Source organism: Mesitornis unicolor, unplaced genomic scaffold (assembly GCF_000695765.1).
Source record: "Mesitornis unicolor isolate BGI_N332 unplaced genomic scaffold, ASM69576v1 scaffold10968, whole genome shotgun sequence".
NCBI classification, from domain to species: domain Eukaryota; kingdom Metazoa; phylum Chordata; class Aves; order Mesitornithiformes; family Mesitornithidae; genus Mesitornis; species Mesitornis unicolor.
Window position 1 is genome coordinate 2362 of NW_010201259.1, and position 18174 is coordinate 20535.

The 18174-nt window shown below is 38.1% G+C and overlaps 1 protein-coding gene across 2 annotated transcripts in view; it reads right to left on the reverse strand.

The window, feature by feature from the left end:
- Window positions 1–1800: 1800 nt before the first annotated feature.
- CLCN3 (chloride channel, voltage-sensitive 3) overlaps window positions 1801–18174 on the reverse strand; it is a 37552-nt gene continuing 21178 nt past the window's right edge. Inside the window, exons 7-13 of one of the 2 annotated variants that reach the window (XM_010190017.1) lie at window positions 17773–17853; window positions 16045–16590; window positions 11795–11981; window positions 8554–8952; window positions 6680–6896; window positions 4293–4368; window positions 1801–2612 (exon numbers count right to left, since the gene is read on the reverse strand). In XM_010190017.1, the coding sequence (XP_010188319.1) occupies window positions 2454–2612; window positions 4293–4368; window positions 6680–6896; window positions 8554–8952; window positions 11795–11981; window positions 16045–16590; window positions 17773–17853 (1665 nt within the window). In that variant the 3' untranslated portion in view covers window positions 1801–2453. The remainder of the gene's footprint in view (window positions 2613–4292; window positions 4369–6679; window positions 6897–8553; window positions 8953–11794; window positions 11982–16044; window positions 16591–17772; window positions 17854–18174) is intronic. The other variant, XM_010190018.1, reaches the window with a different exon arrangement.

Consider the following 18174-nt stretch of genomic DNA (forward strand, 5'->3'; position numbering starts at 1 on the left):
CAGGAGGGGTGTGAACTGTATTTTAGACAGTACAGTCCGTAGAGTCAGGTGTGAGTTAATACAGTACACACAGCAGCGTTTTATGAGAACATCAGACACGGCAGAGGTTTAAAGCAGTTTTTGTATGGGTAGTGCATTTATTTTCTTCCACTGTAGAAAAAAATTGGACTACAGAAATCAGCATCACGGACAACCTCCAGAGCTGCCTTTTGTAAATGCTTCAAATCCTGCTCCCTGTGAAGGCTCTTCTGTAAGGTTTCTGGCTTACACAATGTAACAGAACAAATTTTGCACCACTAGCACTGACTTCACATGGAAGAATACAGCTGACTGCTGCAACACTCAATTTAACACAGCCCAACTCCCTGTTCCAGTCCCAAACCTGTTTTTAATACATGGGCTGACCCCCATGGGCACAGAGTCTACTGGTTCCAGTTGCTGCAAGAGATGAGGAGATGCAGGTAGCAGTTCTATACTCAGAAAAGTAAGTGAAAATTCAAGAGCAATTCAACAGCACTTAAGCACAGGCATTATTCTGGAGCTTGCCAAAAGCAGCAGCATTTTGTTTCAGTATGTCATTGTACTTAAGATAAAAAAAATCACACCGAGTACTATGCAAATAAAGGCGTTTGAGGTAAATCTGATGAATGCCTTAGAGATACCTAGGATTATTACTTTACACTTCTACCATTTATATTTTTGTGGTCTTGTGGGCATGATTGTTAAAAGACAGAAATTTTATCTAACCCTGTATTATAAAGCACGATTTTTGTCAGTTAGATTTCTTAATTTTTTTCCTCCCTACTTTAGGCTTGTAGCATATCACCTTTTTTTCCTCTGCATGTGTTTGTGGTAGTGGTGGTCTGATCAAATGAATACAAAAAGAGAAAAGAAAAAAGTAAAGTTAGGATCAGTCCGTTCACCTGCGAGCGTGTGTGCTGCTGCTGAATTTTAAATTCCCGCCAAAGTTTCCAGTACTGGATTTGATTCTGCCCTGCTGCTCATCTGTGGCTACATATCATTTACACCTCTATATACATTAAAAAAAATAGTCAAAAGCAATCTACTAATTACAGGTGCTTTCTTCCTATTATTTTTTAAAACCCTGCAGTGTTTTAAAAGAAAATGTTAGTATTACTGTTCCAGTTATCTGCTAGTAAAGGAAAAAGGAAATCTCAAGGTAACGGCAGTGAAAGTTGTACTTGAAAATGATCTTATATGCATGTTGGATCATAAAGAAACCACTTTGTTTAAACCCTTCATCCAGTTGTAAACATTTGCTAATCCTCCATCACTTGCAGAGGATTATGAATTATTCTATAAAATCACATTAAAAAGGTAATTAGTTATGTGAGATATTAACTGATTCATATTTAATAGATTTTTAAATCCATACAAATATAAATAAAGAATGGTAAAACTTCAAGAAAAATAATATACATTTAGTGCAAGTTATGAGTTACATTTCTTCCTACCATGTCAGCAGTGGAACGTCTTTTGTGGAGAAGAACAAATAAAAATGACCGTTCTTAAATTTTACAGGGAGGGAAAAAAGATCTCCAGTGTGGCAGCATGCAATTCTTACCAGATACACGTATACAGAATTGTTCCAGCTCGTAACTAGTAGAATAGCAGTATTTTTCCTCATACTGCACAACATTGGTATATAGTGTTTTCAAGAATACAAAAATTGCATAAGACCAGGTCACACTACTGATATTTTCTGCAACAAAACCAGTATTTTTCTCTGAAACACTAGATTCATCTGAGTTTAGTTTTTCTCATATCATGATAGCACATGGGCTGAAGGAAGTCTCGCATGGTTCTTGCGTGGTATTATCTGTTCAATCTGTTTTTGTCGCAGTGGATCTGTACTGCCCCAAGCATTTCATGATGGACAAGCTTAGGCGTTTAATGGCACAGGAGAAACCTCCCTTCTTGTGATTGAACCTCAGTAACTCACAGTACATCTCAATATGAGAAACAACTGCTTCAAAAGCACACACCAATTTTAAAGAGGCTTTGTTACGGCTCAGGAGAGAGAGAAATAAAGCTCTTCTGGAATGCAGAAAGGTGACATGTAATAATCATACATTTCATGAGTTAACACAACAGTTTTCAATGGTAAAAAGGGCAAGACCTTTCACTCTCCGTAAGATGGCTCAATTCAGAACGATCCCTCCAGAAACAGGGACTATTAACACATCTCTTCAATGCTGAAGTACCAGGCTGGGGATGGAGAATTGTGCCACCTCGCAGGGCTCACCCACTGCACTATCATGGCAGACCTGACGTCTCGGGACGCATCCAGTGCAGGACAGCAGCTCTCCCTTCCCATGCTCCCATCAGCCTTCCTCCTTGCCACATATTCCCCCAGACCAACTCCTGATTGCCAGCAGCACTGTTACGCAAAAACCCAGCTCTCATCTCTGATTTTAGAAGTATCCCCCAGACTAAAGTGTTGTGCTATTCAACAAATGAACCTCCTCTTCTGTTTCCTCTCTCTCCTCAGCTATGGGTTTCAGTTGAACATTATTGAGGCGGGGTCTTGGTTTGCCGTCTGGGCCATATGACGGAGGATATCTTTTTTTGTTATAATGCCAAGGAGGCGCCTGAAAAGGATAAACGGAAGACTGATATTAATCCAAGCAGGAAAATGACAGAGCAGAACAAATCTGTAGCCAAGTCCTTTTTGTTGACAGGAATAGAGCAAAAGTAAGCAGCCCAATTTTCTTATTTAAACAAAAACATTTTATTAATCAAAATACTGATGAACCACCAGTTTTAACGTTAAAAGACAGCAATGCTGAGACACCGTATCAGATGGTCTCTGACAGCTGTAGTCCATTTTAATTAAATACAAGTAATACATGTAGAGCCCATGACAATTTTTATTTAACTTTTTGTTTCTACAAAAACGAAATTTTGATTAGTGTGTGCCAACAAAAAAGTAACAAAGAGGGACAAAGAAAAGAGAGGTATGACAAAGAAGTGATGCTGATCCCATTTCATAAGGGAAGCATGTTCCAATCGCCATCAGAAGCGACGCTTGATGGCCTAAAGTCCTAACGGGAAATCAAACTCCCCATCCCTCCATTTTTAAATTGAAAGGATCCTTCCAGTCTGATGCACTGGCTCAGGCTGAATGTATTCATAGGAGCACACTGTCTTTGCCACGAAACTTTTGTAAAAGAAACAATAGTCTCCTGGTTTTTAGGGAAGTTCACAGCTTTAGAAAATAAACTGTGAATAGTAAAATAAAGTTTTCAATTTCCAGTTTAGATACTGTGCTCTTATGACAGCTTCATGGCTTTTAAAATGATAACTCTGCGAAATATCAAAAAGCGTGAGACTGTCCAAAAGGAGAATATCACAGGAGAAGCAATGAGCAGAATGGATGAGCTGCTGCCCTTGTTATTCTGGTTAGTACATTTCGTTTTGTCTTACTAAAGGACGCATGAAATACTTGTGAAATATTAGCATAAAATGAGAACATAATTAGCATGTTTTTCACATAAGCAGCTAAACTTGGTGGGTATGTTTAGTAGATGTGTAGCTAGCAGCCCATGTCCAAATTAAGACAAAGTCTACCTTCTATCTAAGGTTAGTGCACAACATCATGGTTACAGTATCTAGATTCTGAAGTCAACAGTCAATACAGTAGCAAGCCACTTAGTGGCTTAGGATGTCACTGAACATTTTATAAAGGAGTATTTTAACAGCAGCAGAATCACAGGACTTTACATAAAATCACAAGACTTTACTAAAAATAAGAATACTTTTAAAAAATCATGTTAATAAGGGACAATACAGGGAAGATCTAATGCTGTGATACATTTAAAACATGCTTGGCTTTGCTTCTCAAAAGACATGATACTTTCTTTGCTATTTAACAGCTATTTAAAGCTGTCCAAATCAGAAAAAGAAACTGGCATATATGAAAATGCTTATTTGCATTTGGCAAGGAAAAAACATTCCTAGCTGCGTGCTTTTCCGCCTGGGGAAATCAACCAGTTGGATCAACCAGTTGGACCTATGTGATCTCAAGAACAAAAATACCACGAAATCTACTGTTTACTTTCCTTTAATGTTGTGACTAACAGTATGCCCATACTAACAGCTTAATTTCTACAAAAGTATTTTGCACATATTGTTTTACGATTTAATACAAATTTGTAGCCTAAGATGATTTCATTGTTCAGCCCATGTCATAAAAGCCCTGAACAGTTCACAAGTTTCATGCTTCCTGACGTCTAATGTGTCTAATTATGAGATCTGATATATCTAATCACCAAGGGTTCGACGTGCTGCTTTAGTTGCTCGAGATGCTCTAATATGTTCTTCTTTGTGATGATCCCCAAGACAATCCTGAAACAGATCATGTTATGCTAATAACTGTGTGTGAAATCAAATGAAAAAAAGTTCTAATCATAATGAAAAAGGATTAGAGCAAAACTAAAAAAAGAAAAAAAAAGAAAAATAAAGAGAATGATTGCAGGAAAGCTAATGAAATAATTAAACGAAAAACGATCGGAGAGTCAGTAGCCTTCCCCCAACATTGCCTTTTTTCTTTTTCTCCCAAAATGCTGAACAGAAGTGGATCTTCAACCAACCCAGAGCAGTATGTTTCTCATATCAATTACGTCAGGAAAGCATACTTCATCCCTTCTCCCTAAATTCATGTCTCTTCAGGTTTCAGAGGCACCAAAACTAAAATCTACTTTATTTCCTTCGTTTAATATTTAATTCTCCTCACACATACAGATAATTATTCACATTTTAACAATCAACAATAGATGAACAAAGCAATAACCATGTAAAGTCATAGCAACTGAGGTCTGAAGCTGCACTATAGAGCAGGGTTATCTGGTGTCCATAGAAACAGACAAATTCAGGCAAGTTTCTCGTTCATGACAGTATAAATCCAGAGCAACTCCCTGGAATGGATATGCTGGTACAAATTAGAAAAAGTGATGCTCAGCCTTTATGTATCTCTATGCTTGTCATCAGCACCAATTTCTGCACGGTTCCTACTTCAATCTGGATTGGAACCAATAAGCTGATGTGTCTTTATATGAGTATATTCAATTTGCAGGATATTTGCCAAAATACAGATTAGTCCTTGATGTCCACATGGCTATATGCCATGGCTAAATACCAGTAGTACTAGTATTTACTATGTGATCTTGTTGCCATGGACAGCTGATCATGGAATATCACAAGTTCATAAATTGAAGTAGGATAACAAATATGAACGTCTGAACATAGTGAATTATTAAAGCCATCCATAATTGCTGCCACTTTATCATAAAATAGTTAAAAATGTATAGTACGGTTTGACATAGCTTTGCATGATAAAGTTTTCTTTAGAGTCAATTTTAACATCAATGCCAATGTCTGAGCACTCAACCACAGCAGAAACTAGGGAAAAAAATCTTCATAGTAAATATTCCTCACTGAAGTTTTATCAAATTCCCTTACCCAAAACAAGAATAATTGTATGCCTACATTGACTTCTAAGTGTCCTTCCCCCATCAGAGAAAGGTATTTAGGGTAATTTATTATTCTGAAAACATCCACTTGCCATTAAACAGAGAGATGCATTGAAGAAAAAACAGCAGGAGAACATTTAAAACAAATGTGTTTCAAAATACATCTGAAAAAATGAAATTTGAAACCAATGCAGTATTTAAATATTTGCCACTTATAGCAGCAGTCCTTTTGCCCACAGCAAAACAAAGAAAGTCCCACCTATATTTCGGGTTTTTTTTATTTCGTCTCATGGACACTGATCTTAAATAATGTGGATTAGCAGACAATGTTTCACTCACCAGGTACCTTAAAAGACATGCTAAAGAGAAAGCAAGATACTAAGGTAGGAGCTGAAATGTTGTGTGTTAAGTGTTTAACGCAAGATATACAGGAAAGCAGAATGTTAAAGGAACAGCTACATAGAAAAAGATCATGGCGAAAAAAAAGGAGTAGTTTAGATAAGAGGCAATTATAATGAACATTTACGTTTTCATGCCTAGGGCTGATGTATTTAGTGGGTAATCACATGACAGCTCCTTATAGTCTCATTTATGAATATTCTAAATCTTAAAATTACTTTCTCGAAATATTTGGAAGCATAGAAACAAAGGTTGCAGACTGAAGTTCCAGAACTAGTAGTAGTTATTTAGTTGTTAGTATTCCAAAAACAAGAGTTTGGTGCTAATTGCCATCACTAAACTCCAGAACAGGAGGTACTGACTGGATCATTTTCTCCCTTACTTTTTATGAACTCAGATATCTGTAGATGTTCAACAGCCGATACATTGGATATTGCCAGAACTTATGTAAGAACAAGGAAACACTGGCCTTAGACTGCACCACACAAGACTAAATTTCTGCGAGACAAGTCGTGTCTCCTCCACATGCAAGTTGCACACACAAAACTTACTGAATGAGAGCTAATTTTAAAAAGAACATCTTAAAATTACTGAATCATCCACCTCCTCACATGGAATACAAGGGAGGAGTAAGAATTCAAGAGAGGTGCGACAGCACAGCACCTTCTTAATGAGAAGTTAGGGGTCCTCAGTTGCAGTACCAAACTTAAGAGTTCAAATACCATGATCCTGGAAGTGAAAATTACTGTATCTAACAAAACAAACAGCATTGCTGCCACTTTACTCACCCATTGTGTGTTACAAGGCACTGCCTCAGACCCAGTTTCCGGAAAATATCCACCACTATTTCCATTGGTGTGTGGTCTGTCACGGTGAAAGGGCTCATATCAAGTATACTTCTAAGCTTCAAAGGTCGAGGGCTTTCTGCTGGAAGCGATGGGGTATGCTGGGCAAAACAGACCCTGGAACTGCCAACAATCCCCTCCTGCTTCTTTCTAGCACTTTCTTTAAGAAAAAGAGGGGAAGACGGGGGAAACAGCAGAAGAGGAAGAATTTACATTCTTGAAGTAAGATAATCTAGTGCAAACAGACAGATCAATCAACACTACCAGACTGATGTTATTATCTAGATGCCGACATTCTGATATATGCTATTTTGATCTGTTTCTGTAGCCACTGCTTTATCCTTAAGAAGTGTTCGTGCAGAAACCACAAAAGCCATCTAGCAATCAGCTTTAAGCATTCTTCGGCTACTACCTTTCTCACTTTAGCAAAGGTGGAAAGACTTAAAAACTAACATGCAGGAAGCACAGTGATGGATACTGAAGAAACTGTCCAGGGGACAGACAATCTGAATTGACAGCTCCACTGTCATTATTCTAATGGCTGTAGTTTGAAACCAAAGAAATAATTTCTGATCACTCTGAAAATCCTGTCGTCTTGTTTACATGAATTTATTTAGCTTTGTGTGAATTGGGTCCTCTTCCTTTTCATGTCTTCATTATCTTGGTGATAACAGCATCCCTCCCTGTACCCGAACTATTTGACACAATGACTCTTAAGCCAGCCAAAATCCAAGACTCAGCAACTTGCACTGTGCAATCTCAGCAGCTGAAGCAATATTACTAGTGCAAGTCTGTTATTAGAAGAACGTTCTGCTATTCCGCCATATACTCTTAAGTAAATGCAGGCTTAAACCAGTTAATGTCTACAATAATTTAAAAGTTTTCCTATACATCCTACATAGTATAATATAATAGAATACATGGTATTAAGACCACAGGCAAAAGTTTTACCGAAGTAAACAGTGTTGTATTCACAAAACATTTTGAAAAAGTTTCAGGAGACTTCTGTGTCTCTTTCTGAAGTGTCTTTGTTTAAGGGATATTTGTCAACATATAATCTTAAGAATTATGAAAAAGAAGTAATTGAAGATGCAACTTCCATCACTGATTTCACGCACCAAATGTTACACTTTTGTAACATTTTCTTATATAAAAAGGATTTTTTCCTTTGCTTATGATAGTGTTTTCAAAATCCACAGAATTTTTCTTGCTAACGCACAAAGCATTGTCAACAGTATCACTCAAGTTCTAATAGTCACCCAAAGAAAGGGGGCTCAAACAGGGCTTGTGTGCTCATGTGCCCAGGGCCAAATTTCCCATTACACAAACAAATTTTTAAAAGAAACTTAAAATAACTAATATTTCACTTATCTCTCCATTATAAAATCTTAGTTAGAACAGTAAAAAAACAAACTGTCAGAGAGAAGTACGATATACATTTAAATTTAATAATGATTTGGACAATGATTCTCACACAATGCTGCTGTTCTGAAATGAGAATTACTCAATTTTGAAGGATAATGTTAATGTAGCATCACTTGAGGAAAAGAGATACTAGCAAAAGCCTTAAACCAAACAAAAATACTGGACTATGATGTTTTGGCCTACTTCAGCATGACAACTCTCGGTTTCACGACATAGAAAAAGATTAACACTTTCTCCATCTTAGAGCCTGCTATTGAAGATAATAATATTCTTCAATAAGGGAACAGACAGCCTGTGCGAGGTATCATAACCTGAAATAAGTCTAGAAACACACAGAGTAAATTCTGGTTTAAGCTGTAAAATAATTTAAATTGGAATACATATATAATTACCTATTGCAATAGTTAAATCTCTTCTTAGAGCAAATCCCACTAGTCTCTGTGATTCTTTTGACATAATAACAGGAAAACCATTATAGCTGGTTTCGTTGATCAAGTTCTCTATGTCTTCAACTGTCATATTATCCTGCGTCAGAACTGCTAGAGGTGGATCACTTCTTCGAGGTCTCATAACATCAGCAGCCAATGTTGTGTGAGTAAATTCTTCCTTTGCATCCAAGAAAGGATATCCATTCAGTCGGATGTGTGCCTCATAGATACCTTCCCTACCAAAGGCATCTCCTACCCACTTACTGGTCATGACTGCAGCCATGAGGGGCACAATATATTCCAGCCCTCCTGTTAGCTCAAAGACAATAACTACCAGGGACACAGTCATCCTTGTCACACCACCTGCAAGAAAAATGGTAGCCAGTAACATTCTAGTATCAGATAATAATGAATTCATAATTTCCTGCCTTTCTGTTGAGAACTACAGACGTAACTTTCCCACTAACGGTCATCTGATAAATCCATTCTGTATAATACAAACAGAAGGAGACAGGAAAAATGAACACAAAACTTTTAGAAGTGAGATTTAGGGAAGATTTCTAGAAAGTCAGAGAAGAAAGTGATTTGAAAAATACGTGCAAACTAGAAATAAAACTACACATTTCTCCACACCACACCTAGGTTAAAAAGACTGAGAAATGCAAGGAAATCCAGTAAGGTAAGAATTTGGAAAAAAGAATGGAACTAACGCAGGAAGTCACAGGTTCAACAACCACGCTGTCTAAAGGATTAGGGATTTAATGCTGTTGCTGAATCACACAGTTAAAGAGAATTCTGTGTGGATGAAAAGAAATATCTTTCTTGAACAACGGGAGAAGACAGGCATTATATCTGTCTTGTTTTAGTATTCATGATGTTTTTTCTGCCAAGGTTTCTGATGCCATATATTCACTCAGTGAAAGAATATGATCTTTCTTTAAATGCATTCAAAAGTGATTTAAGTCATCTAATAAAAGACAAAACAACCTCTCCAAATTCTAAACTTGTACCACTCGTTTATTTGGTCATTCAAATGCATTCTTTATTAAGCAAAAGGTCAACTTTTTTCAGAATCTGTACTAACAGCTTTTAAGTTTAACTTCTAAGGCAAAGAAGAAGTAACAGAATCACAGAATATTAGGAGTTGGAAGGGACCTCGAAAGATCATCCAGTCCAACTCCCCTGCCAGAGCAGGATCACCTAGACCAGGTCACACAGGAACGCGTCCAGGTGGGTTTTGAATGTCTCCAGAGAAGGAGACTCCACAACCTCTCTGGGCAGCCTGGTCCAGTGCTCTGTCACCCTCACAGTAAAGAAGTTTTCTCTTATGCTCAGAATGAACCTCCTATGAGCTTGCACCCATTGCCCCTTGTCCTGTCATTGGACATCACAGAGAAGAGCCTGGCTCCTTGCTCCTGACACTCTACCAGGGCAGAGTAGAGGGGAAGGAGAACCTCTCTCAACCTACTAACCACCCCCCTCCTGATACACCCCAGGATGCCATTGGCCTTCTTGGCCACATGGGAACAGTGCTGGCTCATGGTCATCCTGCTGTCCACCAGGACCCCCAGGTCCCTTTCTGCTGTGCTACTCCCCAACAGGTCAGTCCTCAACCTATAGTGGTACATGGGGTTGTTCTTCCCCAGAGGCAAGACCCTATACTTGCCCTTGTTGAATTTTGTTAAATTTTTCTCCAGCCTGTCCAGGTCTCACTGAATGGCAGCACAACCTTCTGGAGTGTCAGCCACTCCTACCAGTTTTGTGTCCTCAGCAAAACTGCTGACAGTGCACTCTGTTCCCTTGTTCAGGTCGTTGATGAATATATTGAATAGTACTGGTCCCAGTATTGACCCCTGGGGAACCCCACTCGAGCGATTCTGTGATTCTGTGATACAGGCCTCCAACTGGACTCTGTCTCATTGATCACAACTCTCTGACTTCTTTCCTTCAACCAGTTCACAATCCACCTCACAACCCAATCATCTAGACCACACTTCCTCAGTTTAGCTGTGAGGATGCTACAGGGGACAGTGTCAAATGCTTTACTGAAATCAAGATAAACCACATCCAGTGCCCCATCAGCATTTATCCACCTGGTTATGTCCTCGTAAAAGGCTATCAGGTTGGTCAAACACGACTTCTCCTTGGTAAAACCATGCTGACTGCCCCTAATGACCCTCTTATCCTTGATATGCCTTGAGATGGCACCAAGGATAAGGTGTTCCATCACTTTCCCAGGGATGGAGGTCAGGCTGACCGGTCTGTAGTTACCCGGGTCCTAATCTTTGCCCTTTTTGAAGACTGGAGTGACATTTGCTTTCCTCCAGTCCTCAGGCACCTCTCCTGTTGCCCACGACTTACCAAAGATGATGGAGAGTGGCCTAGCAATGACTTCTGCCAGCTCCCTCAGCACCTGCGGATGTATCCCATCAGGGCCCATGGATTTATGGATGTCCAAATTGCTTAACTGATCCCTAACCCAGTCTTCATCAAGCAAGGCAAACTCCTCCTTTCTCATTACTTCCTCTGGGGCCTCAGGGGTCTGGGGCTCCTGAGGACAGGCTCCAGCAGTGTAGACAGAGTGGGCCTATGTTGCCTCTAGCATTAGTTTTGTCGGCAATGTATTTGAAGAAGCCCTTTCTCTTGTCCTTGATTTCCCTTGCAAGGTTTAATTTTAATTTTTTTAGGCCTTAGCTTTCCTAGTTGCCTCCCTGCATCCTCTGACAACAAGTTAGGACAAGACCTTCAAAAAACCTCTCCTAGTTTAGATGCCCAACTTTCCATGAAACTGATTTTCAACAGTTTGTAAATCAGACTTGTTAAAAATATCTCAAGCTGGACTCCTCAAATCATCAGACGCTTCTGAAAGTTTTGTGTCAGTAATAATTTCAACAGTACTTGACTCTGCAAATCCTCTACTTCATACATTTCAAGAAAATTAATTTTCTGACTGACGTAGTAATGACAGCTCAATACTCAACAATTCTCAATTAATTCTCATTGATTTAAATTTCATGTTATTCCTCAGGTCACAGGGATCTGATAGTCTCCTGTAGAGATATGAATGTATTATTCTGAAGAGAGAGAAGCCCATATAAAAAGGTGGTCCGAAATGGCACACGTTTATATCTCCTTTCATCTTTAATCATTATTTTGGCTACATACAAGAAATAAGATACTTATTACTTTGTTAAATTTTATTTACCTAAGCATGCAGCAGCACCAACCATTGCATAAAGACCAGGTGTAATACAGTCAGCTCCAACTTCACACCACTCCTTGAAAATGAACCAGTCATGATGGTAGTAAGCCAGCTGCTCCACTGCAATTCCTACAATCCTTCCTGCTATTGCTCCAATTGCCATACTAGGTATGAACAACCCAGATGGAACCTGCAACAAAACCAGAACTGCTGTCATGTTGATGGGAACGTACCAGATGCACCATTTTACAAGTATTTTTTTTTTTCCAAAAGAGACACAAATGCTCAAATTATCAGGATAAAAAGATGTAAACTGACCTTGCAAGGTTAGTAAAACTTAACACAATGCTATTGATACCTCTGATCAACCTGGTTAGTTCAATCCACTTTATAAGCACGTTGAACAAGCATATATATTACTGTATGTTACCACATTTTACTGTATTTCAGCGCAAATCAGTCACCAGTACAGGACCACAAACTAGACTCAGTGCCAACAGCACAATTCTTACTGTGTGTCCAATCTGAGCTGCGCACTAGTATCGAAAAGTCTTCCCTACCAACTCCCATCTCCCTCTTTACTTCGTGTTCCTCTGAGTCAACATTCACTTACTGAACAAGCTTTGCACATAGGACTGCCTTCCCAAACTGCTTCCTAGCACTGCTATAAATTACATACCAACTAAGTAGGTGATTTTTAAAATAAACTTTGCTTATTATATTTCAGTTTCCCATACAAAGGAGTATATATAGAATGCCAAATATGTCAAGAGAGAAAAAGGCAGGACAACTCCCATTGCAAAGAGCAGACAACACATGACTGTAAAAACCATTACTATTGTAATTTTATTTAAACTGTTTTTCTGTTATTAACTAAAATCTGAAAAGGCCACGCAGCCTTGTCTTACCAACATGGCTAAGTAAAATATTATCGCAAGTCTTGCTTTTATCAGCAGCTTCACTAGGAGTGTCGGTTCACCTGAGAAACTGCTGCTGTGTATCTTTTTTCCTTAGGAAGTTAATCTTTAAAAAAAAAAACCTTACTGGTGTCTAAATGTCTTATTAAACCGGCAATGTCTACTGCTTCTCCTCACAGCAGTTGTTAGTATCAAAACATTTTCTACCATGACTGAGGTACAGATCTGACTATAAGCAACAGAATTTTTACTTTCTGTCTAAATGCACCTAAACCCTTCTTCTCAAATTAACGTTATTAAAAATTGCACTCCTGGTGTAACAGGACACATAATTCAATTTTTTTTCCACTGTACAGCTGTGAAATTTAAATATTGTGCAATTCCAAACTACAGAATTTGCCATGGAATCAAACGGCTGGGGCAGAACTGCATTTCAGAATCTATTTGCATCATCATCATTGCTATTATTCTTCTTAATGCCAATATTTAGGGTTGCAAAGACTATTTCAAACAGACAAAGCAAGCACAAACAAATTTTGTGTTTGAAAGGCAGCAGCACAGGTTTTGGGGAAAACATTTAATAACCCTTCATTTCCATCCTAAACTACATAGTATTTCACTGTTGATAGAGGCAACCATTCAAAGCTACCATTTTAGTGTAATCTTCAAATTGTGCATTTATACCACTACTGTCTTTTCCCCACAATTAATCATGCATCTAAACCCCTTTCTAACTGTTAAAATACCATTTTTTTTCTTGAGTGTAATTCTTTCTTGGTGCACAGTTGAATAGCACTCTGAAAAAATAACATTTCAGATATAAAAGTCATTGAATAAATCTTTGAAATTACCTAAGATTCTAGTCTGCTACAGCAGCATGCCACAGAAATTCAGTGTCCACATGAAAATTACATCAAAACTGTTTCTGGTCCTTTGTTAACATAACTTTTTATGCATCTAGCTCATTCTCTTCTTTCCATCACACATGGATAATGGTTACAAGTCTAACTGTAATTATTATTTTACAGCTGCATTTGTTCGCATAAGCCTCTGAATCACAAGTGACAAAGTGGAGAGGAATCCTCACGGAGAAGAAGCAAGGGAAAAAAGTTAGGTTCTACCTTGTCTCAGCTTTCTTCTCCAGTGCATGCCAGCTTACCTCAAGTTGTACTACAGACAAAATTATTTATTCTGTGGCACCTGTATCATCTTTGAAACAAGCAAGGAATCAGGATACAGGTGCCACTTGGAACTTCTTTCGTAGTGCAGCTGCATACCAGTCAGGCTCTGAGGCAAAGCTGTAATTCTACCCCAACTGTTGATCATCAGCATTTAGACACAGCTACGAGTCTACCGACAAGAAGTAGTGCAACGTATGTACAAAAGCCTGAAAGAAAAAACCGAAACCATACCAACAAACACTGCCATATCAGTTTCCTGGTGATCCTTTATCCTGTCAGTAAGAACAGCAGGAAGCTGCATGTGCCACAGGCAGCAGCTAAGTTGCTTTGCTTACCTCACAGGAAAACAGTTCCTGTGGGGAAATAATGTATTTGTACATGGCTACAGCTCCAGGAACAGAACTGAAGAGCCCAGAGGAACCTTAATATCAATTTAAACGACAAAGTCGTCTTTCTAAAATTATTATTTTTAAAATTTATTTTAAATCTTTTCCTCCTTTCATAGAAATAATGCTTAAAATGCAAATAAATATAACATTAAAGTGACATCCCTTTCTCCAGATCACCAGATACTGGCTGACATTCTAACCAGCCATATGTTTCAAAGTTTCAGAGAAATGCATGTGGCACAGTCTCATCGATGCCAGCTTGCATGACTCCTTGCCTACTGGCAAAGCGGTGAATACATTTTTACAACTCTAGAAAAATATTTCCACCAATTTGCAGACGCTGAAGTTACGAGAAAAAGAACCAAAACCAAATAAAGTGTAAGCTCTACCCTTCTGTAATCTGGTGAATTATAATACACACAGTATGATCCTGTGGTGTCAATCCCACGAGAAAGAGGCAGATGTGCATGAACACGTGAATGGTAAGAAATGTTATAATGCTTAGAAAAGCACAGCCCTAGGTATAAGTGAAATACAGGAAGTGAATACAATAGATTAGAGTGGTCATGTTATAGAATAATGTCTGAAATTTTGACCTATGGAAGACTAACATTTAAAATATACACGATAGATTTCTCTTACCCATCAACCAATATACAGAAAATAACTACAAATAACAGGCTGCAATATCTTCTAAATACCAGCACGTGAGAAACACAAAACAATACCAGTCTACCTATTACAGAACGACAGAACGGTTGAGGTTGGACGTGTCCACTCCACCTTGCCTAGTGCAACACCTCTGCTCAACCAGGGTCAACTACAGCAGGTTGCCCACGATCGCAGCCAGTCAGGTTTTGAGTATCTCCAAGGATGGAGACTTCACAAGTTCCCTGGACAATCTCTCCCAGTGTTCAACCACCCTCACAGTAAATAAGTGTTTTCTTATGCATGCAGCTACATGGAGCAGCAATACAGACTGAAAAGTCAAAGCCAGATTAAACACAAGTCCTGCTTGGTGAACATTATACAACAGGTTTGTGTTGAGACATTTGATAATGATGCAGTTGCGAAAACTATGAAGGGAGCCAGACAAGACAGAAATTGATGAAGGCATGACAATTAGATGGCATTGAGAAAAGAGACAAAGACACCTCCAAAACAGATTTACGAAATGACCAGGAAAGACAAAAATTATATTGGTTTGTAATGGAGAAGAAATTCCCATTACAGTTACACGAACAACACAACTGTCTAGGCATGGCATGCAACACATGGAAATTTCAGGAAAGAAATCATTATCAGCTCCCTTTGACAGTTTGCAGTAATTACATTTATGTGATAAATGAGGAGATTAAAAAACCCACAAACCTACAAGTTGTTCAAGAGGTACAATCTTTTCTTCCATTTGACAGAACTAAGGAACCCAAGCGGTTATGTCTGAACTCAGCTGTTAGAAATTTCAGAATCATCCTTATTGCTGAATCAGGCCCATACAAACAGCCATCCATCCACACAGCTACTGTTCCCTATTGAATTTAGCACGTTTCTATTCAGCTGAACAAAGGACTAGTTTGAATTCAATTAAACTTCATACTGTTTTCTACAAGACTTGCTTATTAATCAAGAGTAAAAAGACTTTTTTTTAAGAACTACACATGAAAAAAAATCTATAAACAAAGCTGCTACCCTTGAGGGATGGAAACTGAGAAAGGCAATAATTAAATAATCACCGCAAATTATACAGCCACTGCATTCACACTTACCTTGATACCAAAGGTGAAAACTGTCATGATTATTTTAAATATGAGTGCTAAACACAACTGCCATATAGCTGAATAGACTCCAGTGCCTGCTGGACGGTCAGGAATATCATCTACTATTTTGCTTGCATTCATATCATTTCTGTAGTCGCAGAGGGAGGAGGATTCTAACGGCCCACAGTCTGTGAAGAGCTCTTTAATCAGCTCACTGGTGTTGAGCCTTGTATATGGATTAGGAAATGCAATGACAGCTGTTATTGCTGCAACAATAATAACCTCCAGGACAGGATACTTCCCAAATTTTGTAGATTTGCGTTGACGACACCATGCGATGTTTGCTCGGATGAAAAATGCTCCCCAGAGCCCACCAAATACTCCCAGAAGAATAAAAGGAAGCAGTTCAAAAAGGTACCAAGGAGTGTGATATTCCACATAAAAAAGAACTAGGCGGCTATTACCAAAAGGATTGATGGACCTTAAAACAAACGCAGCTACTAAAGCAGCAAAAAATGATCTCCATAATGTTTTCAACGGGAAATAATAACTGACCTGCAAAAGGCAATACATGAGAATTATTAGTGATCCAATTAAAAATACTGAAAAGACTGGTGTATGCATATGTTACGATACTGCTGCTTACATGGTATACGCTGAAAAAAAAGTACTCTTACATTATCCAGTATGAGTTCTATCACTTGGAGCACTGGCACTCCAGCACACACATTTTTAAAAAGCTCTACAACAATTCATATCAGTTTGAAAGTCAATACTAACGCTAATGTTTTAAGACTGCTAGCAAACAATGCATAGTAATTAATGTTCAAAAGCTTGTCTGTTTATAATTATATCTTTCTAGCATTCATAAAACCCAGACTGCACACTAGCTGCTTGCTTAAATTTCCTGCATATTTCCTGCTTTCAACTTCATTCAACCGACATTGAAAGGTTTCTGGCAGATGTGTCACGAAGTATGATTAAAAAAAAAAAATTCCTCTACACAGAACATGCAATTTCATACTTAAGCCACATGTACCCTGATTTGAATTCCAAGCAAGTTTTCTTCTGAGCTTTTTAAAAAAATTTTTTGGCAACAAAGGAATTGTCAATAATCCTGTAATGAAATAGCAAAATTATACACAAAAGAACAATTTGCTTCCTTTCTTTCAATTCAGAGATTTTTAATTTTTTGTTTTCGTTAAAAATGCTAATGATCCAAATAACATTTTTACGTATTTCAATTTGGAAAGCAACTAATTAAATAAATTTAATATGAAACACTTCTTGGAGAGTTTGGTTATAGCATATTTGCCTTTTTAATAATTATCTTATTCAATTGTGTTTAGTGTCTGAAATTATAAGAAAAGTAATGTTTAAAAACTTGTTTCACAAAACTGTCCAATAGGTTTCTAAAGCCTTTTTCAAAATGAAAAAAGAGGCTGATTTTCTGTTAGACTACACTCCTAGAGTGAAAAACTGCTGTATCTCTATCCATATGTAAACGGTAATTATTAACTGACTCAGCCCTTCTCCAGAAAAATATAACTGAGAATAAAGCAAAGCTGACATCCATCTGAAGAAAAGAAAAAACATCTTTAGGAGTTGGCCAGTAACAGGACTCTTGACTCTGAATTTCCTTTTCAGGAAAGACTCCGCAGCTTAAAGCACTCTGAGATTATTCATGCTAGAATATTTTTTAAGATATCTATCCTCCAATGCCATCTCCTGACATACCTCCTCCAGACTGAAAAGGACTCCACCAATTGGGGCACCAAAGGCTACAGATACTCCTGCTGCTGAAGCAGCTGATAACACCTGGAAAAAAAACAATGAAGAGGGTTTGTTAGTTTTTTTCAGTCTGTGATACGCCTTTAAACATGAAGAAGGGTCTCATTAAAGTTATCAGTTTCTTCCATGTTTCTATCAAGGATACACAGTTACTAACAGAAAAGCATCAAGTAAGTGTATCAGATTGCTCATAAAATGTGACCACCAACCAGGTGCTAGCCACGACAAAGACAAGAAAGATGCTTAAAGCCTCCCCAACAAGGCACCCAAAGGAGTCTACGCTTCCGTATTAAATTGCTGATATCTCATTTTCAAGAAATTGTAGTATGTTTTCTGAGTGCTAGATGT